Source organism: Carcharhinus amblyrhynchos, chromosome 2 (assembly GCF_965287045.1).
Source record: "Carcharhinus amblyrhynchos chromosome 2, sCarAmb.v2.hapA, whole genome shotgun sequence".
NCBI classification, from domain to species: Eukaryota; Metazoa; Chordata; class Chondrichthyes; order Carcharhiniformes; family Carcharhinidae; genus Carcharhinus; species Carcharhinus amblyrhynchos.
The window spans coordinates 107,859,437-107,882,020 of record NC_137325.1 but is presented as its reverse complement, the minus strand read 5'-3'; the positions used below and the strand labels follow the sequence as shown (position 1 = coordinate 107,882,020).

The window sequence follows — 22,584 nt, the reverse complement described above, 5'->3', positions numbered from 1 at the left end:
CTTGTTAATACGTATCAATGCTCGTTTAGCATTCATTTAATTCTTTACTATTCTAGTTCAGTTTGGTTAAAATAAAACTTATCACTTGGTCCATGGATGTTTCTGTTTGAAACAAATGGTTTATCATTGAAAGTTTCCACAATAGATTTAGATCAATTTCAAAATAATTTTACTTGTATTCTCAAGAAAAAGACCATTTCTTGAGATCTTCAACATATGGAACAAACTTCCTGACTTGAGGATGGGGAAGCTAATTTAATTCTTTCATTTTATAATGGGTCGGTGGGGGAAACTAGTCACTAGATTAACAGCAACAGCATGGGGTTTGATCTTGGTTGCAGCTTAGGCAGCCTCCTCACCATAACTACAGTAAAAATCATGGCGCTTAGCTGCAGTTCACTTTAAAGTTTATTTATTAATGTCACAAGTAGACTTACATTAACACTACAATGAAGTTACTGTGAAAATCCCCTAGCTGCCACACTCCAGCGCCTGTTCGGGTACACTGAGGGAGAATTTAGCATGGCCAATGCAGCTAACCAACGCGACTTTTGGACTGAATTCAGTGAATTATCATCAATGAGTTGCCTTTGGGAAGAGAGAAGAACAAGAATGGATTAGTAGCACTGCCAACAGCACAACTCCAACTCTACAATGAACCTTTAAATATGATTAAATATGGAAGTTTTACTTGGAATGCTGTGGTCTGAAAGGACTTGATGGTTTGAGTTATAAGGAGAGGCTGGATTGACTGGAACATTTTTCTCTGGAGTGTGGAAGCCTGAGGCCAATCTTATAGAGGTCTATAAGATAATGAGAGCCATAAATCAGCTAGAAAGTCAATATGTTTTCCCAAAGGTAGGGGAGTCTAAAACTAGGGGGCATAAGTTTAAGGTGAGAGGGAAGAGATACAAAAGTGTCCAGAGGGACAATTTTTCACACTGAGGGTGGTGAGTGTCTGGAACAAGCTGCCAGAGGTCGTAGTAGAGGTGGGTGCAATTTTGTCTTTTAAACTAAAAAGCACTTTGACAGTTACATGGGTAAGATGTGTATAGAGAGATATAGGCTAAATGCGGGTAATTGGGATTAGTTTAGCGGTTTGAAAAAAAAGCGTGGCATGGACAAGTTGGGCTGAAGGGCCTATTTCCATGCTGTAAGCCTCTATCATTCTATAACTCAAAACTGTGACTCAAAATGCATTGCCTGAGATTATGTGTATCTTAGAAGTTTAAATATTGTCACTATGCACACTCATAAATAGAATGTGACATTTTCCTTTATACTTTATTAGATACAGTACTGATAGTATAAGTTTACAATGTAATTATACTTTTATTCTCATTGAGGTCATTATTCTGCTGCACTGAGCATGCAATTGATCAAATCATACAGTATGCATTATATGCAATTAAGAGACCTTGGTGCTTTAGTAGACTGAACACTCGACATACGACATAAAATGCAAGTCAAACAAAGTTGCGCTGAACTGTAGACAGACCATACCTTGACTGCACGTGCAGTTCTGATAATCACAACAGAAGAGAGACACTCTAGATGTGGAGGTAGCATAGAATAAAGCCACAAGTCTGATCTCTGGCATCAAAAGTACAATTTATGAAAAACACACATGAAGCAGTTATGCTTTTTATCCTTTAACAATAATATCTGAGAGCTGACTAATAGAGTTTAATAAGATAATGAATGATAGTAATATAAATCTAGCGAATAACTTTAAGATAAACTGTTAAAAATAAGAACAAAAATACAAATTAAAAAAAGTTAGGACTGATATCAAGAAGTTCATCTTAATGGTTTATTTATTTATAAAAGAGACCCAAAATAATATTTCATCTTCAATGCTACACATAATCTCTAGCAAATGCATTTGAGATATCCAAAGATGTGCAGATTAGGTGGATTGGCCATGATATATTGGCCCTATGTGTCCCAAGATGTCTGGGCTAGATGGATTAGCATGGTAAATGTATGGGGTTAAGGGGATAAGGTGCTGGAAAGAACCTGGGTAAGACACTCAGTCAAAGAGTTGGTGTAGCTCAATGGGCTGATTGGCCTCCTTCTACACTGTAGGGATTCTATGATTCTATGAGATCCTCAAGATCACAGCATTCCATGTAAGGCTTCCATATTTAATAACTTTTACAGGTACATTGTAGATTTGGGGTTGTATAGTTGGTGATGCAACCAATCCATTACGAAATTATAAAAGAATCGGATTGGCTTTCTCATCTTCAAACTTCAATGGTTTAAATGCTGAAGAACTCAAGAAATGGTGCCTAAAAATCTTGAAGTCATGGTGAAAACATAGGATAAGCAAAAAAACACAACCGATTCCAAAATAATTGGGGACATAAGAAACATAAGAAATAGGAGCAGGAGTAGGCCATCTAGCCCTTCGAGCCTGCCCCGCCATTCAATAAGATCATGGCTGATCTGTCGCTGCTCAGTTCCACTTTCCCGCCCTCTCCCCATAACCCTTAATCCCCTCTCCTATCAAAAACCCATCAACCCGCGTCTTAAAAATATTTAGCGAGGCAGCCTCCACCACTTCAACGGGCAGAGAATTCCAGAGATTCACCACCCTTTCAGTGAAGAAGTTCCTCCTCAACTCCGTTCTAAACCGCCCCCCTTTTATCTTGAGGCTGTGCCCCCTAGTCCTACTGTCTTTTTTGAGCGGGAAGAGTCTCTCCACCTCTATCCTATCCATCCCATTCATCATCTTATATGTCTCAATGAGATCTCCCCTCATTCTTCTAAACTCTAACGAGTACAAGCCTAGTTTATTCAGCCTCTCCTCATAGCTCAACCCCCTCAACTCCGGTATCAGCCTAGTAAACCTCCTCTGCACTCCCTCCAAGGCCAAAATATCTTTGCGCAGGTGCGGTGCCCAAAACTGCACACAGTACTCCAGCTGCAGCCTCACCAGTGCTCTATACAGCTGCAGCAAGACCTCCCTACTTTTATATTCAATCCCCCTCGCTATGAAGGCCAGCATCCCATTTGCCTTCCTGACCACCTGCTGCACCTGCAAGCTGGGTTTTTGCGACTCATGCACAAGGACCCCGAGGTCCCTCTGCACCGTTGCCTGCTGCAGTTTTTCGCCCCATAAGTAATAGTCCTTCCTACCATTCTTCCTACCAATGTGGACCACCTCACACTTGCCAACATTAAATTCCATTTGCCATTTCCTGGCCCATTCGCCCAGCCTATCTAGATCCTTCTGCAGACTCTCCACACCCTCCGCACAATTTGCCGTTCCCCCAATCTTGGTGTCATCAGCAAATTTCGACACCCTACACTCGACACTTCTGGTATTTGCAAATGGAAAAGTTACATGGATGAATTGAAAGCCATTCTCATCCACAATGACCCTGTGATCTGTAGCAATCCACTGTGATAGTTATTTATCTATACTCGCTTACAGGTTAGGCAATGGGTATGCATTTCTGGTGTTGGATTACTTTAATTCCTAGTATGGCTATCTAACCCTAATAGATTGGTGGAAAAAATATATCTGACCATCAAAGATTTTATTCAGAACATAGGAACATAAGAATAAGATTAAGAAACTTATTCCCTCAAACCTGTTCTGTCATTCATGTCTGATCTGTGATCGAACTCAATAACCTTTGACGCACATCCCTTAATATGGGCAATGCTCCCCTCAAGTCACTCACCATTCTGATTTGGAATTATATTGCTTTTCCTTCAATATCATTGAAACAAAATCCTGAAACTCCTTCTTTGACGACACTGTGGGTATCCCTATATGATGTGGAGATGCTGGCGTTGGAATGGGGTAAACACAGTAAGAAGTCTCACAACACCCAGTTAAAGTCCAATAGGTTTATTTATACCTGGTAGTAACCCTACACCACAGAGACCATAGCAATTCATTACCTTCTCAAGGGTCTCTAGGGGTAGATATTATATGCTGGTCTCGCCAGTGAAGCTCACATCCCTTGAATGGATTTAAAAAAATCATTTCCTAACAAAAATCTATCAATCTCAATTTTAAAATTAACAATTGGTCTAACATTAATTGTCATTTGTGGAAAAGAGCTTTAAATTTCTGCTGCCTTTTGTGATAAGAATTTCACTCCTCATCTGGCTCTAATTTTAGGCAATACCCTCTGGTCCTATATTTCCCAATCAATAGAAATAGTTGCTCCCAATTTACCTTATATATTTCCATTAATATCTTGGCAACTTTAATTAAATCACCCCTCAACCTCTAATATTGCAAGATGTTGAATCTTTCCTCATAGCTTAACCCTTGGAGCCTAGGTCTCATTCTAATAAATTTTCAATACACTACCTCCAAAGTCAACATATCCTTCCTAAGGTGTGGTGCCCACAATATTCCAACTGTGGTTTAACCAGGATTTTGTGTAACTGAAGCACCACATCGCTCCCTTGTAGTCTATTCCTCTGGATATAAAGACTAGCATACCATTTTTGATTATTTTCTGTAACTGTTCACAATGTTTTAATGATTTATTCATCAACATCACCAAATCTTTGTGGACATCCAGTATATCTAACTTTTCATCATTTTAAAAGTATCCTGGTCTATCCTTTTTAGGTCCAAAGTGGATGACCTCATATTTGCCTAAATCGAAATCCATTTGAGAGAATTTAGCCCATGCGCTTAATCTATAAAAATACCACATTGCGATTTTAACCTCCAAACTATATTGCTTATTACACCACACTGCTTATCTTTGCATCATTGGAAAATATAGATATTGGCTTTCTATCTTATGATTTAAATTTTTAATGAGCATTGTGAATGGATAGAGATAGCAGTTAGAGATAGCAGTGGGAATTTATGTGTGGAACCGGAAGAGATTGGAGAGGCATTGAACCAATATTTCTCTTCGGTGTTCACGCAGGGGGACAGAAATGTAGCTGAGGAGAACACTGGGTTACAGGGTTGTAAACTGGACAGTATTGCAGTTGATAGGGAGGATGTGCTAGATATTCTTGAGGGTTTGAAAATAGATAAGTCCCCTGGGCCAGACGGGATTTATCCTAGGATTCTCTGGGAGGCAAGGGAGGCGATTGCAGAGCCTCTGGCTCTGATCTTCAGGTCGTAGTTGGTCACCAGTATAGTGCCAGAAGATTGGAGGTTAGCGAATGTTGTCCCATTGTTTAAGAAGGGGAACAGAGACTTCCCCAGGAATTATAGACCGGTGAGTCTTACTTCTGTTGTGGGCAAGGTTTTAGAAAAAATTATTAGGGATAGGATTTATAGTTATTTGGAGAGTAATGAATTGATTAGAGATAGTCAGCATGGTTTTGTGGAGGGTAGGTCGTGCCTTACTAACCTTATTGAGTTTTTTGAGAAAGTGACCAAAGAGGTGGATGGGGGTAAGGCAGTTGACGTGGTATATATGGACTTTAGTAAGGCATTTGATAAGGTTCACCATGGAAGGCTTCTGCAGAAATTGCAGATGTATGGGATTGAGGGTGATCTAGGAAATTGGATCAGGAATTGGCTGGCGGATAGGAGACAGAGGGTGGTGTTGATGGTAAATATTCGTCATGGAGTTCGGTTACAAGTGGTGTGCCTCAGGGATCTGTTTTGGGGCCACTGCTGTTTGTAATTTTTATAAATGATCTGAATGAGGGTATAGTTGGGTGGATTAGTAAATTTGCTGATGACACCAAAGTCGGAGGTGTGGTAGATAGTGAGGAAGGGTGTCTTAGTCTACAGGGAGACTTGGACAAGTTACAGAACTGGGCCGAGAGGTGGAGGATGGAGTTTAATGCGGAAAAGTGTGAGGTAATTCACTTTGGCAGGAATAACGGATGTGTAGAGTGTAGGGCTAACGGTAGGACTCTGAATAGTATGGATGAACAGAGGGATCTAGGTGTATGTGTACATAGATCCCTGAAAGTTGGGAATCAAGTAGATAGGGTTGTTAGGAAGGCATACGGTGTCTTGGCATTTATTGGTAGGGGGATTGAATTTAGGAGCCACAGCGTCATGTTGCAACTGTACAAAACTCTGGTGCGGCCGCACTTGGAGTATTGTGTACAGTTCTGGTCCCCACATTATAGGAAGGATGTGGAGACTTTGGAGAGGGTGCAGAGGAGGTTTACCAGGATGTTGCCTGGTATGGAGGGGAGGTCCTATGAGGAGAGACTGAGGGATTTGAGGTTGTTTTCGTTAGAAAGAAGGCGGCTACGAGGGGACCTTATTGAAACATATAAGATGATTAGAGGTTTAGATAGGGTGGACAGTGATAGCCTTTTTCCTCGGATGGAGAAAGCTAGCACGAGGGGGCATAGCTTTAAATTAAGGGGTGGTAGTTATAGGACGGATGTCAGGGGTAGGTTCTTTACCCAGAGGGTGGTGAGGGATTGGAATGCCCTGCCTGCTGCAGTTGTAAATGCGCCTAGTTTGGGGGCGTTTAAGAGATCCGTGGATAGGTTTATGGATGGTAAGGGTTTGATTTAGGTTAGAGGGTCATTGTTTTTTAACTGGTCGGCGCAACATCGTGGACCGAAGGGTCTGTTCTGCGCTGTAATGTTCTATGTTCTATAAGGCCTCCAACGTGGGCCATCAGCAATCACATCCTGCCAATTTGAGTCCCTGCCCTTCCATTTCCCTACTTTCTGCCTCCTGCCACTCAAAAGCTTCCTACCAGGTCAGAAATTGGCCTTCAGTTTCATGAAATTCAATATGAGCTAACAACCTCTTATGAATGGATTTTATCAAATGATCTTTGAAAGTTCATATCAACAAAATCCAGAGGCATTCACTGCCTACTACTTTCACCCCTCTTCAAAGAAAGGATGACCCTTTACAAACCGATGTGGCTATTTCCAATTAGGGAATGATTTCAAGGTGTTCAGTGACCCTATCCTTAATTATAGACTCTGGTAATTTCCCATCAGCTAGGTATTAGACTAACAGGTCTACGTTCCCTGGTTTCCTTCTATCACCTTTCCTAAATAACAGAGTGACTTGCACAATTTTTCATCAAAAGGAATGGTTCCTGAATTGAGAGAATGTTGTCAGGGTATTCACAATGTTCCCACCCACTTCTCTTAAAACTCAGGGATGGAAAAAACTTTGGCCTTGACAGCGAGGGGGATAGAATATAAAAGCAAGGAGGTCTTGCTGCAACTGTACAGGGCACTGGTGAGGCCGCAGCTGGAGTACTGTGTACAGTTTTGGTCGCCGCATTTGCGGAAGGATATATTGGCCTTAGAGGGAGTGCAGAGAAGGTTCACTAGGCTGATACCGGAGATGAGGGGGTTAGCCTATGAGGAGAGATTGAATAGACTGGCCCTGTACTCGTTGGAGTTTAGAAGGATGAGGGGGGATCTTATAGAGACATATAAGATAATGAAGGGACATATAAGATAATGAAGATAGGGTAGAGGTAGAGAGATTCTTCCCGCTTAGAAAGGATAGCAGAACGAAAGAGCACAGCCTCAAAATAAGGGGGGGAGGGGGGCAGTTTAGATCAGAGTTGAGGAGGAACTTCTTCACTCAAAGGGTGGTGAGTCTCTGGAATTCTCTGCCTGTTGAAGTGGTGGAGGCAACGTCGTTGAATATATTTAAGTCACGGGTAGATAGATTTTTGACAGACAAGGGAATTAAGGGTTATGGGGAGAAAGCGGGAAAGTGGAACTGATCCACTTCAGATCAGCCATGATCTTATTGAATGGCGGGGCAGGCTCAAAGGGCTAGATGGCCTACTCCTGCTCCTATTTCTTATGTTCTTATGAAACCATCTGGTCCTAGAGATTTGTTGTTCTTTAGTGCCACTAAATTATCCATTATCATTATCTTACTTATATTAATTTGTTGAATCAGTGATAGTTTCCTTGGGATGTCTACCATGCCGGTCCCCTCCTCTATTCACCAGAGTCCTGGCGAATCGTGTAAATAGGACTGTAGGTAGGGCTTTAAACTAATTAGTGGGGAGGAGGGTGCGAGGGTAGTTGACATTACGGGGTCTAAAGTTAAGGAGAGGGTACAGGTAAGGGAAGAGGCCGAGGATGTCCCAATAATAAAGGGAGTAGGGGGCGTGAGTATGGTTGGTGGCGTTCTGGCAAATAGGGTCCAGGTGAAGGCTGGGATGAAGGCACTTTATCTAAATGCACGAAGCATTCGGAATAAAGTGGATGAGCTGGTGGCGCAGATCAGCACAAATGGATATGATCTGGTGGCCATTACAGAGACGTGGCTGCAAGGTGACAGGGACTGGGAGCTGAATGTACAGGGCTATCAAGTGTTTAGGAAGGATAGGCAGGAGGGAAAAGGGGGGGGGCGTAGCTCTGCTGATTAAGGATAGCATCAGGGTGGTAGCAAGGGATGATATAGGAACCAAAGAGCAGAAAGTGGAATCGTTGTGGGTGGAGATTAGGAACAGCAAAGGGAGGAAGACGCTGGTGGGTGTCGTCTATAGGCCCTCGAATAATGATCTGGAGGTGGGGCGGGCTGTTAACGCGCAAATAAGTGCGGCGTGCAGGAATGGAACGGCGATAATTATGGGGGATTTCAATCTACATATTGATTGGTTGACCCATGTTGGACGCGATGGGCTTGAGAAGGAGTTCTTGGAATGCTGCCAGGATAGTTTCCTTGAACAGTGTGTGTTGGAGCCGACGAGGGAGCGCGCTATCTTGGATCTGGTGTTATGTAACGAGGCGGATAGAATTAGGGACCTTGTGGTGAAGGATCCTCTTGGGGAGAGTGATCATTGTATGGTGGAGTTTCTGGTGCAGATGGAGGAGGAGAAAGTGGGTTCCCGGACACGTGTCCTTTGTTTGAACAGAGGGGAGTACGGTAGGATGAGAGAAGAATTGATGAATGTTCACTGGGGGAGCGCGTTGGAAGGTAGGTCTGCTGAGGAGCAGTGGAGGATCTTTAAGGAGATCTTTCTTGGTGCTCAGCGGAAATTTATTCCGATGGTCAAAAAGGACCGTAGGAGGAGAGGTAATAAGCCGTGGATAACAAAGGAGGTGAAGGAAAGTGTTAAATTAAAAGCGGAGGCGTTTAGAGTAGCTAAGAGTAGTGGGCGAGAAGAGGATTGGGAGAGATTTAAATGTCAACAAAGATTGACAAAGAAGTTGACAAAGAAGGGTAGGAGAAACTATGAAGCTGGGCTAGCGCTTAATATAAAAAAGGATAGCAAGAGTTTTTATACATATATAAAAAGGAAGAGGCTGGCTAGGGTGAACGTTGGACCCTTAGAGGATGAGAGGGGGGACTTAGTGGTAGGGGATGGGGAAATGGCTGAGGCCTTGAATAACTTTTTTGTTTCGGTCTTTACGGAGGAGGACGTGGATAGTTTGCCAGGTGTTAGCGATGGAAAGATGGTAGGACTGGAGGGTCTCAATGACATTATTGTTACTAGAGAGGTGGTGCTCGACAGACTGGAGGGACTGATTGTGGACAAGTCCCCAGGACCGGATGGAATGCATCCGAGGGTTCTGAAAGAAATGGTGGAGGTGATAGTGGATGCCTTGGTGGTTATTTTCCAGACGTCGCTGGATTCCGGGGAAGTGCCGGAAGATTGGAAAATGGCTAATGTTACGCTGTTGTTTAAGAAGGGTGGCAGGCAAAAGGCAGGGAATTATAGGCCGGTTAGTTTAACGTCTGTTGTAGGTACAATGTTAGAATCCGTCATCAAGGAGGAAATAGCGAGGCATCTTGAGGGGAATTGCTTAACAGAGCAGACGCAGCACAGTTTCGTTAAGGGGAAGTCGTGTCTGACAAATTTATTGGAGTCCTATGAGGATGTGTCTAGGGCGGTGGATAGAGGACAGCCAGTGGATGTGGTCTTTCTGGATTTTCAGAAGGCGTTTGACAAGGTACCTCACAAGAGGTTATTGCAGAAGGTAAGGGGCATGGAGTTGGGGGTAGGGTGTTAGCGTGGATAGAGGATTGGTTGTCAAATAGGAGGCAGAGAGTGGGGGTCAATGGGTGCTATTCGGATTGGCGGTTGGTGACTCGTGGAGTGCCCCAGGGGTCGGTGCTGGGGCCTCAGCTATTTACCATTTATATAGATGATCTGGAGGAGGGAACCGAGTGTATGGTGTCGAAATTTGCTGATGACACCAAGATTGGTGGAACGGCAAATTGCGCGGAGGGTGTGGAGAGTCTGCAGTAGGATCTAGATAGGCTGGGCAAATGGGCCAGGAACTGGCAAATGGAATTTAATGTTGGCAAGTGCGAGGTGGTCCACTTTGGTAGGAAGAATGGTAGGAAGGACTATTACTTACGTGGCGAAAAACTGCAGCAGACGATGGTGCAGAGGGACCTCGGGGTCCTTGTGCATGAGTCGCAAAAACCCAGCTTGCAGGTGCAGCAGGTGGTCAGGAAGGCTAATGGGATGCTGGCCTTCATAGTGAGGGGGATTGAATATAAAAGTAGGGAGGTTTTGCTGTGGCTGTATAGGGCATTGTTGAGACTGCAGCTGGAGTACTGTGTGCAGTTTTGGTTGCCGCACCTGCGCAAGGATATTTTGGCCTTGGAGGGAGTGCAGAGGAGGCTTACTAGGCTGATACCGGAGTTGAGTGGGTTGAGCTATGAGGGGAGGCTGCATAAACTAGGCTTGTACTCGTTAGAGTTTAGAAGAATGAGGGGAGATCTCATTGAGACGTATAAGATGATGAATGGGATGGATAGGATAGAGGTGGAGAGACTCTTCCCGCTCAAAAAAGACAGTAGGACTAGGGGGCACAGCCTCAAGATAGAGGGGGGGGGTTTAGAACGGAGTTGAGGAGGAACTTCTTCACTCAAAGGGTGGTGAATCTCTGGAAGTCTCTGCCCGTTGAAGTGGTGGAGGCTGCCTCGCTAAATATTTTTAAGACGCGGGTAGATAAGTTTTTGATAAGCGAGGGGATTAAGGGTTATGGGGAGAGGGCAGGAATGTGGAACTGAGCCACGACAGATCAGCCATGATCTTATTGAATGGCGGGGCAGACTCGAAGGGCTAGATAGCCTACTCCTGCTCCTATTTCTTATGTTCTTATGTTCTATTCTAAATAGTAATGAAGAGCAATTGTTCAGCATCTCCAGCAAGAGTGTAAAAAGATCCTTGGCAGTCTAATTTATGAAAATCACATTAATTCTTCCTTCTCAAGGGCGATTAGGGAGGGACAATAAATGCTGGCCTTTGTAGCAATGCCCACATCTTATGATAGAATGAAAAGAGACATAGCTATATAAACCCATTTTAACAAGTGGTGTTCTGGGCTTGCCTTTGATTTTCCCAAAGCATCAAATATTGGGCATTTTAAAATAGAATTCCAAAACCTTGGCCATAAGCTTTCTGGTCATACGTGGGCAGAAATGTAATTAGTAGCTTGCGTTAGGCTATGTGCTTTATTTCAAAAGGTATTGATATGATACTTCCATATTCATAATGCAATGACTGCTATGCCAATGCAGAACTCAATCTATTGAATCTTTTTAGAGACAATTCATCAAAAACATCATTCATCTTATTAAAATCCAATTATGCTGATGCAACAATATAGTTACATCTACCTCAGTATATTGTCTCCGTTCTAGAGACATACTTAGAAAAAAATTAACACAACTTGCATTGAAAGGATATATTTTTGCTATTACCTTGGCAAGAGTTTTGGTTTTTATCAATCTGATTAGTGGCACATCAGCTACGGAATTTAGTTTTCGTTCCATTTTACAAGTTTCTCTAACCTTTCTTCATAACCTAAATCTCAAACATTGGGGATCAATTTTGTCACTGTCCTTTGCAATGCTTCCATTACTTTTTTGGGACTCAATGACTAGAACTGCATATAATAGCCAAGCATAACTTGACCAGAGAAGATTATGACTTTTTCTGTCTTGTATTGGATTGTTTCTTTTTTGCAGTTCAGTGTTCTGTTGGCTTTGTTTATTGCTGCACTTCCTTAATTTGGCATGTCGAGCATCAATCTCTTAAGATGCTTTGGAATTTTTCAATTATATCCTTGGCTATTTCAACATAGTTCATAGAGTAAGCATATTTTCAATTCTCCTCCCTCTGTGCAGTACTTTTCATTTCTCTGTGTGACATTTCACCATCTATAATTCTGTCCACTGAAATGTTTTGCTCAACTTGTTAGGCTGTTGCTGACAATCCTCCTCCAATTCCATGCAACTTGTGGTTTGGGCTCAGAAGTTTAACCAGTGTGCCTCAGATTTCTAAGTCTAAGGTACATGAATATTAGAAATAAGAACAGAGGTAGGCCATTCAGTTCTAGCTTGCTCCATCATTCAAGGTAATAATGGATGTGTTTGCATTTTGAATTCCACATTCCCATCTACTCTTGATAACTTTTGATTCCCTCGCTGACAAGAATCTTTTTAATTATACCTTAAAATATTCAATGACCCTGCCTCCCTGACTTTCTAAGGCAGAGTTCCAAAGTTACATAACCCTCTGAGAGAAACATTTTTGCCTCATATCTGCCCTAAAAGGGCAAACTCTAATTTTAAAACAGTGTCCCTGAAGTTTGGACTCACCCACCAGAGGAAACATCTGTCCATCTTCTCAAGACCATTCAGGACCTTCTATGAGTCAGTCAATATAATTCACTCCTCACTTTGCTAAACTTTAGTGGAAACAAGCCCAGTCTAGCCAAACTATCCTCATAAGACAGCCCACTCATTCCCGTCATCAATCTGGTAAACTTCCTTTGATTAGCCTCCATTGAATTTACATCCTTTTTTAAACAAGCGACATGATCTCACCAATGCCCTGACATTGATAGAAATTATGAACAATAAGAATCCCAATACCAATCCCTGAAGTGATCCCCTGAGTAAACCTTCCCACTACTATTGTCCATGCCCCTCCCAAACTCTTTGCTCCCTACCAACCCACTCATTGCCCCAACCCAGACTACCTCAATTAATAAGTGCTTATTGTTTTCTAACCTGAAGCCAAGTTATTAACCATACTCAATATCTTCTTCAAAAGTTCTGTTCACTGTTGATAACTAAGTTTTTACTGTATAGGTACATTTCAAATATACAAGTGATAAATGATTCAATTATTTTACAAGGGAAAGAGTACTGGATATATAGTTACTTTTACCTTCTTGTCCTTTTGAATATAGGTACTGCCTTGATCTTTTTTTCCATCAGCGTCTATAGTCTCCCCCGTGGTGATTATAAATGCACACAAAACTCCTTTGTAGTCTTCAGCAAGCTGGGAGAAACAACTTCTGTCCCTGAGGACGTATCGGCTTTTGGATTCCTTTAGCCCATCAAGGGCATTCACTTCACTTGTATCAAAACACTGAATTTAGATTGGGATATCTCTGACTGGGAAAGCATGCTTGTGTCTTCCTGTGAATACATGGAGGAAAGTAAGCAATCAAAGACTAGAATTCCTTGTGAGTGTGCAATTGGGAAGTTATACCTGGATTACGTCCAAACATGCACACATTTTGCCCATGCCTATTTAGACTCAAATTTTCTGCCAATCCCATTAACCTATCATAAACAAAGAGAAATTGCATGAACAATTAGGACTGGAGAGAAGTGCTGAACTCACCCCAAGAATTGATTTACCAGCCATCTGGGGATGGGTTGGGAGGTAGGACACTGGAAAAATGGTGAGGGAAGGTGGCCAAGGGTTGGATTGCTTGTTGTCCCCTGTACCATTTCATCAGAAGTTGGTGGATGGCTCTCCTGTCCAGAAGTAACTGGGGCAATTTAAGTGACCATTGAAGACTTATGTCGCTGCCTTGACATTTTAGTAGTCTTGAATAGACCCTCCACTGAGTGGGTCCACCCACCAGGTAGGCAGCCTGGTAAGACTGTAGCCTCCTAGTGGCATACTCTTACTCGTCTCTGCAGCAATACCCTCTACCCTCACCAAACCTTCCATCCATCCACCTACACAGGCCAACATGACTGGCTGTGATACCCCACTTATTGGGAAGGAATCTTGTTTCCATGGGGTCTTCTCTTTCAGGCACATTCCCAGCAGTGGCCAACGTATCCGGTGGCGCTGCTGAGCCTACACAGCTGTCTGCCCTTCAACTGGCTGGCATTCCCCTGATCCGGCCGTCTGTCCTTGAAAGGAGCTCTGATGGAAACTAATTTTTTTAATCAGACTTCCGAAAAATGTGGCCCGGGGTTCCACAAGTGGGGTTGCTTCTAAGTCTGGAAGCAGTCGATGAGGTCCTGGATAAAATCCAGGACATCTTTAAATATGAAAATTAAAATTTTCAACCATTTGATCCATGCAATTAGGCACAGTATGCTCAAGAATCGCATTTGCAGAAACTTCTCGAAATTTAATGCGACTTATAATGACGATGCAAAATGTATTTTGCCGATCAGTAAATGAAGAGCAAGTGTCAGTGAGAATCTTCAGGTTTCCCACTCGATAACCAGCAGCCCCTGCTGGAAGTGTTTGTATCTGTCCATTTGTATGTTGACTGTGTGTGCAACTGAATTGAGAACAAACTTGACCTTGTCTTCAGTTGACGAACGTACAATATACCTTGTCAAGCATCCACCTTGGAAAGCTCTATAACCAGGGGAAGCCAGTGTCTTCTGGTTGGAAGCATTTAATTGCATCAAAGTCAGCGCAAAGCTCACATATAATATACCTTAGCCCAGGTATTCATCATGGAAAGCTCTACAACCAGAGGAAGGCAGTGCCTTCTGGTTGGAAGCATTTAATCGCATCAAAGTCAGCGCAAAGCTCACATATAATATACCTTAGCCCAGGTATTCATCATGGAAAGCTCTACAACCAGAGGAAAGCAGTGCCATCTGGTTGGAAGCATTTAATTACATCAAAGCCAGCACAAAAGCACTGGGGGAGAGGAGGGCGTAGTGGTGAGAAAAATTGCCAAAAGAGAGGAAAATTAAAGTCAAACATTTAAACAGGAGTTATTTATTATTATACAATTATAGAATCCCTACAGTGCCGAAAGAGGTCATTCGGCCCATCGAGCTTGCACCGATAACAATTGCACCCAGGCCCTATCCCCTATGGATATCCCCTAGACAAGTTAGCAACAGGGACTGTTTCCAGATAAAGTTGTCAGGCTGTGGAATTGGCTTCCAGAGTTGGTTGTTGATGCAAAGAAGATGTCAACTTGCCAGATGAGATTGAATAAACTATAGGGACAGGAGGGGTATAGGAAAGGGGTGTGGGAATAGGATGAGTAAATGCGATTAAGACTAGCCCCCCCCCCCCCCAGTGGAGGGTAGATTCACAGAGACTGTTCAAGTCCTCAATGCTCTGATTTCGTGCTTTGACTTTTATGTAATTGAATACTTACTGAGCAAGGGGGCAACACGATGGTAGCCGCTCTGTCAGAGTTGTTAGCCAGCTGTTAGCCAGTTGTTCGAGGGAAAAAAGACTGGATGTTTCCAGTCTATTATTTAATTACTTCAGCCCACCTGCGTTAAACCGCGGGGCGAAACCAAAGGACAGAATGCTATTCCGCATCATTTTCCCCAACCACTGTCCCAATATGAAACTGATCTTTGTGACTGGTGTCTCCCGGCCCGGAGATGTTAAAGTGCGCTGGTTAGAAGGCGGCGCTGGAAGGGTTGGACACTGAATTCTAAGGTGGCGTGAGGTCTGTGTTAAATCAAACATGTGAAAGAAAGCAGTTGTCCTCTGCCACTGCTGACAATTACAAGGTAAGGTGTGAAGATCAAAATCCCTGCATCATGCTCATATGAGAGACGAAAAGGGAACAGATATTTTTACACCTTTTCTTATTTATCTGTTGACTTGAAAAAAAAATGAACAAATCTGATCCACAAAGAATAGTTAAATGTCAGATGCTGAACTTTGGTAAAATTCTGCAACTACCACCTTCCCGTATAAAAGCTGGAATGAGATACTTCCTCTGTTCATCTGCTCTTTTAACAGATTCAACCCTCAGTACAACCTGTCCGTTTCGAATGAGGAAGTTGCTCTTAATTGAGATTTGACACATTTTAGGTGTCGTTTCGCATGTTTCAGGAAATAAACATGCAGTATATTCGCAACTTGACATTAAAAAAAAACCCGCCAAGTATCCTTATCAGTGCTGGTCAGCTCAGGGCTGACGAATGTGCAGTAATATCAAACACTTGCCTGTGTCCCTGCTACATGCGGAAACTGGGCAGCTTGCAAGCTCACTCAGTCCAGTGTCTGTAAACAGAGGAACTGACATTTATATTAAGGATGAACGATCGATTTCGCTTTGTTCTCTGGTGTCACGGTATATGATCTGAGCAGATCAGGTAAAAAGGAAAAGGGAAGATAGTGCCGGTAAAGTACTCACTCTTGCATGTCGATAATGTTAAATATTCCGGTAAACAGTGTACGACACTCACTCGACAATGCTAGACTAACTCATATGCATCAGCGATTTGGCAGGTATTTTATATATATATATTTATATATACACATAGACACTGCCACTGGCAGGGGTGCTGCTTCTGTCTGTTGCCAATTAGACTTTCAAATGAGCTTTCCCCCCCGTTGGGAGGCTGCAGTTTACCTTCTATTCAGTTCGCGGCTTGGAGAGTGAGTCGACAGGCAGTGCTTTCAGTCTCGCTCTCTTTCGGACTGTGTGTGTTTACGTGTGTTGTGGAGCTGATTCGGAGCTGTTCCCATCACTGTGATTTTGGGAGGGGGTGCAGCGAGAGAAGGAAGTTTCAGTGACTGTTTCTGATCAGTCTGTGGCAGGGGGTGGGCGTAACAGGTTGCCTTAACGTGTGCCACTTTCTGTGATCCTCGGCGGCTCCCTGTGATCGAGTGGCGAGCCGGACAAGTCACATTTTTTTGTTGTTGTGTGAGAGAGGGAGTCGATCGCCACTAACTCGATAAGGACAGAGGGAAACCCGGTTTTTTTTTTGGCTTGTGTGCTCTGAGATGATTTGTTCTTCTGCTCACACGTGAATATAGGATCGGGACAGGTGGAAAGTGGCTGGAGGCGTGAGAAGAAGCTTCTTGCAAGACCGTGCCCTCTCTCTTAAATTGCAGGCGGTGTGAGCCAGTGCCCTCACTCACCAGCTCCAGCCTTGGGCAGCATCCGAGCCGCTCTCTCTGCACTGGGAGACAAGTCAAGCTCAAGAGGCCGGGGCTACACTGCCAAAGTCTCCCTCCTTTTTTCTCTCTGGTCCCGGTTCGCACACAGCCACCACCATTTCTTCCAAAAGCAGACAGGACGATCGCCCCCCTCTCACCCGGGTGGTCCGCAAGAAGCGACTGATCGCCGCGGCGGTGGGAGTCCTCATGGTGCTGCTTCTGGTCATCCTGATCCCGGTGCTGGTCAACTCGGCCGGCACTTCGGCTCACTACGAGATGCTGGGCACCTGCCGGATGGTGTGCGACCCGTACGGCACCAAAGCCACCACGGCGGCGGCCGAGACGGTGCGGGATCACAGCGTCATGCCCTTGCCCACCTTCATCCAAGGACCCAAAGGGGAGCCCGGCAGGTCGGGCAAAGCCGGCCCCCGGGGCCCGCCCGGCGAACCGGGACCCCCCGGCTCCATCGGACCTCCGGGTAGCAAGGGGGAGCCGGGGAGACCGGGGTTACCCGGCTTACCGGGACCTCCCGGGCCGAACGCCGGAGCCATCAGCGCCGCCACCTACAGCACGGTGCCCAAGATCGCTTTCTACGCCGGCCTCAAGCGGCCGCACGAAGGCTACGAGATGCTCAAGTTCGACGACGTGGTCACCAACTTAGGCAACCACTACGACCCCACCACCGGCAAGTTCACCTGCTCCATCCCCGGCATCTACTTCTTCACCTACCATGTGCTGATGAGAGGAGGGGACGGTACCAGTATGTGGGCAGACCTGTGTAAGAACGGCCAGGTAAGCCACTCCATAAAGTTCCCCAAAGTGCGGCCAAACTCCCCATCGTTGCCTATTCCTGAAAGGGTCCCTCGCACCATCACTGTCTATTCCCGTTTGCTCTTACACAACCCAATGGGACAGTAAGAAGTCTCACAACACCAGGTTAAAGTCTAACAGGACCTTAGCCTGAGACTTCTTACTGTGCCCACTCCAGCCCAACACCGGCATCTCCACATCATGGCAAGGTAGGTGTGTGCAGATAAGCCAGGGCCAGAGAATTCCTAATTTGTTGATGAATTTGCCGCACTTCCCAATGAATGAAGCTGATGATTCCCGCCTTGATTTCCCCGTTGGATCAGGACTCCCAGGAAAGGTTTAGCCTACAAGATGTGTTCGGCTGTGTCTATAAGTAACACTATTTTTTCAGAACCAAGCGATTGCCAGGATGGTGAAATCTATCACTGTCGTTAGTCAGAGAGGAATGCAAGTCAACTTTGTGAGAATGGGCACGTAAAAACGGTTGTTTTGAGATTAAAGTGGGAGAAGGGGGAAGTTGAGGAGGAACTACTTCTGGCAGAGGATGGTGAATTTGTGGAACTTGCTGCCCCAATGCGCGCTGGAATCTGAATCATCAAATGGTTTCAAGAAGGAGATACATGTATTTCTGATTGAAAAAAAAGAGTTAAAGGGATACGGGGAACAAGTGGGGAGATGGGATTGAGGGCAAGGAGAGTTCAGCTATGATCTGATTGAGGCTTGAAGGGCTGAATTTGCCTACTTCTGCTCCTAATTCCTATGTTCCTATATATGGGTGAATCTTATTAATCCCTCTAACCAAGTGACACAGAGCGTGCAGGTAGGCATAAATAAAGATATCCAACTAGGAAAGGCTAAACAAAGCAGATCTCGATACAAATGGCTCAGATTAAAGGATGCGAAAGAGGGAAAGGGCTCCGTTTGATTATAACTGTTAATGTTATACTTTTTTTGCAGGTTCGAGCCAGTGCAATCGCCCAGGACGCCGACCAGAACTACGACTATGCCAGTAACAGCGTGGTGCTGCACTTGGATGCTGGGGATGAAGTCTATATTAAACTGGATGGTGGAAAGGCTCACGGCGGCAACAACAACAAGTACAGCACCTTCTCTGGATTTATAGTCTACGCCGACTGAGGGAAGAGTGAACAAATAAAGAAACAACCAAATCAAATCACCTCCTGTGTGAAGGACTGAGAGTGTGATTCCCGTGGCCTGACAACAAGATCACTGCAGAAACCAAATGGACGGTCGCCAGATGTGCTCCGTACTTCTGGATACAACCAGCCGTTGTTTTTTCCCCCTTTCTTCTTAAAAAAAATGCTATTTGAAACATGTCCGCATACACTTCGAAAAGACCATGTCCATGTAAATTGGCTCAGTTTGGGTTAGTCCATCCAAAGCAATTTCTCAGTGTTAGCATTGTGTTTGTGAGAGGAATTCTGTCCAGTACTGAGCCCAGTGGTCAGTTTATAAAACCTCAAGATCGTGCGTCGGGGGGAATTAAAAAAAAACAAAGACTCCCGACTGTTCCTCATTCTCTGATGCTTTGACATGTTGAACTCACCGCTTTTTCCATGCAGCACCCATTCGGTTGTCGTGACTAGCCCTTCCTCTGCTTGGAATTCCACATTGCCCCGCTATGGTGAGCGACGATTTTCTAACAACTATCCTAGTTGCATTGTTAAATGAGTATGCTGCTGTTTTTTAAATAAGGTCAGTGTTTGCCTTCTGTTAGAGTCATTCATTTAACAATCACAAATTAATATAAAGAAATAACGTGCGTGCAATATAGATACTGTGCAGCTTTCTAATCGCTGTGGCATGAATTTCAAGTTCGATATATCTATGTATATGCAATAAGATGCCATAGATTTTTAAAATAAATCTTTTGATCATATAAGTGTTAAAGTATTCAATATTTTTGTGCAATACCTATGAATCACAATAGCATTAGCTTATTTACAATTGATTCAGTTGCTCAGATTTTGACTTGCAACTTAACTATAAAAGGTCCTATTATGATGTTATGGTTCAAACCATTCAATCTTGCTGGATCCCATGATTTAAGAAAATATATTCTAACTGTCTGCTGAGTAATTTCTTCACAGCAACTGATGATCTAGTGTCCATGTGATGTCAGGACAGTTAAAAAGTGCTTCCAACTTTAGGTCTCAATATTAAATTCAGTAAAAAAAATATTTTGCACTTAATTACCTCGACAACTAACTAACTGAACCCCACCACCCCACCCCTCCCTCCCCACCCAAACTTAGCTTGGGAATAGACTCGAGTTTGGTCCAAAAGCGGGCATTTGCTTTCTCCCCAATTTAGATTTTAATTTTTCGCGACTTATTACAATCACTTAAGTTACTGTTTTGGGGCCCAGATTACTGTAATACAATGTTGCTGTTCATTAAAAAGCAGAAATAAAACACCATCGAATGTCTGGTCTGATTTATTTTAAAATTCGCGCGTTATCTTTAATTTGACGGGAAAGTGGCTTTGCTGTAATATGTAAACTCCAGATGGGAGAGGGAAATAGCATCTTATACTGGGGTGGGGGGGGGGGGGCGTACGTTAAGGGCAGAAAAATCTCACAATTTTCAAAGTAGGTAAAATAATCTTAAACAACACTTCCGTGTCCTCGCCTCTTTTCCAGTGAAGGCATTGATACAACCAGGCGGATCTTCAGTACAAATGCATTGTTTATTAGGATTCGGGTGCTCTTCGCGCCGTTCGCATGGTGTTAATATTTAAATATGAAAGTTATCGATTGGAAACAAAAGACTCCATCACACAATGGACATACATTATTAAACACCAGTCAGGTTCTCGGGCCGACCCTTTGCAGCCAACCAATAACGTTGGAGGACTGCTCTTAATGTTATGTAGACAGAAATCTGACACACACTCACATCCTTCACACATGGTTGACGCCTGCCTGATCCACAGCAGCAATCTTAAGACTGGGCAACAAATCGCGAAATTATCGCCCGGGTTAAATTAGCCCCAAGTGGGTTGCTTAATTGCTTTAAGTTCCTTCCTATCGCAGTAAATGCCACAACAGATCGTATGATCCGTCTCGTTAACTTTGCTCGGCGTTTCCTTATCTGCAACTCAACAATAAAGAGACATGGCCAAACAAGCACTCATCACATGGATGTTACAAGTTAATCGCTCCCCCCACCCCGATCTAATACAGGTTAAGATTCATCTTCTTTGTGCATTATGAATCACAACTTTTGTAGGGAATCAACTCTAATCATAATGTTTCAAATCAACTGCAACGTACTTTCAAAGAATCGGATTAGTGGTCACTTAATTATTTGAACGTTAACCAGCGCTTCGGATTTTCCACTAAAATCTTGTCGATAGCAGACTTCGAGATGCCTCGCTGCTCCATCTGCGGGACGATGTTGGTGAGAATGTGGGAATAACCGTGCCCTCCGTACTTGGTTAACCTGTTCTTCGTGTGAATGTCCTGGGCCATCAGCACATTGTCTCCATAGCCCTCTTCAACCAGCAAACGGATACTGAAAAATACAAATCCATCCGTGGTCAATGCAAGCCACAACATTTGTCAGTATTCAAACTGCAGTCCACTTGACACATTTCTTTCTGGAACTGGTCAGGCACAGTCACTCCCAAACAAAACTTACACCGCGCAAGAACTCCGAAACACTTGCATGTTTCAGATGTATTGCCTTTAACATATACAGCGTCCTAAAGCACTTCACATGAACATTATTAAACAACATTTGGCCACGTAGGGCTAAATGAGAGCAGGCATTTAAAAAGTTGGTCAAACAAACAGGATTGAATAAGTATCCCAAAAGGAAATAGAGAGACAAAGGTCTAGAGAAGAAATTCTACAGTTTAGGGCCTGGGCAGTTGGAGGTATCACCACCACCGGTTAAAATCGAGGATGCGGAATTACATTGGGCGGATAATCTTGAACGGTTTGAGATTATTTTGATTTGATGTATTATTGTGACATGTATTGGTTTACACTGAAAAGTATTGTTTCTTGCGCGCTATACAGGCATAGAGAAAGAAAGGAGAGTGCAGAATGTAGCGTTACAGTCATAGCTAGGGTGTGGTGAAAGATCAACTTAGGGCGAAGTATAGAAAATAAGGGTGGGAATTTAAATTAAAACATGGCTGGAGCCTGGAGTCAATATTGGGCGAATGAGACTGGTTGTCAATTAGGATAGGTTGCTGCCAGAGTTTTGGATGCGATTAAATCGATTGCAGGTGGTCAGTCTGGAGCGTAAGTCTAGCACTGACAGTGAGAGCGGAATCAGGGTTTCAGCAACGGATAAAGTGAGGTTGGCGGACTCTTCCAATTAGCTCCATTGCCTAGACTTCTAAAGTTGCTTTACTTCGTTCTCTAGTCTCTTGTAGCAAAACAAGAAACATCCGAACGATTTATCTCTTGCTGGATTAGGAGATTTGCGCGGTGGTGCTAAATTAATCGGGTATTATTAAAATAAGAACATAAGAAATAGGAGCAGGAGTAGGCCATCTAGCCCCTCGAGCCTGCCCCGCCATTCAATAAGATCATGGCTGATCTGTCGTGGCTCAGTTCCACTTTCCCGCCCTCTCCCCATAACCCTTAATCCCCTCTCTTATCAAGAACCCATCAACCCGCTTCTTAAAAATATTTAGCGAGGCAGCCTCCACCACTTCAACGGGCAGAGAATTCCAGAGATTCACCACC

The 22,584-nt window shown here is 43.8% G+C and overlaps 2 protein-coding genes across 4 annotated transcripts in view; one reads left to right on the top strand and one right to left on the bottom strand.

Annotated features, from left to right (window-relative positions):
• The first annotated feature begins 17,015 nt into the window (after window positions 1-17,015).
• On the top strand, window positions 17,016-20,424 carry LOC145357441 (complement C1q-like protein 3). The gene is made up of 2 exons (XM_080210788.1): window positions 17,016-17,843; window positions 18,819-20,424. The coding sequence occupies exons 1-2, from the start codon at window positions 17,259-17,261 to the stop codon at window positions 18,996-18,998; spliced, it is 765 nt and encodes a 254-aa protein (XP_080066914.1). The 5' UTR covers window positions 17,016-17,258; the 3' UTR covers window positions 18,999-20,424.
• Window positions 20,425-20,551: 127 nt separating this feature from the next.
• Window positions 20,552-22,584, bottom strand: part of pter (phosphotriesterase related) — a 33,034-nt gene continuing 31,001 nt past the window's right edge. For all 3 annotated transcript variants that reach the window (XM_080210763.1, XM_080210772.1, XM_080210755.1), the window contains exon 5: window positions 20,552-21,397. In XM_080210763.1, coding sequence (XP_080066889.1) covers window positions 21,187-21,397 — 211 coding nt within the window. In that variant the 3' untranslated portion in view covers window positions 20,552-21,186. The remainder of the gene's footprint in view (window positions 21,398-22,584) is intronic.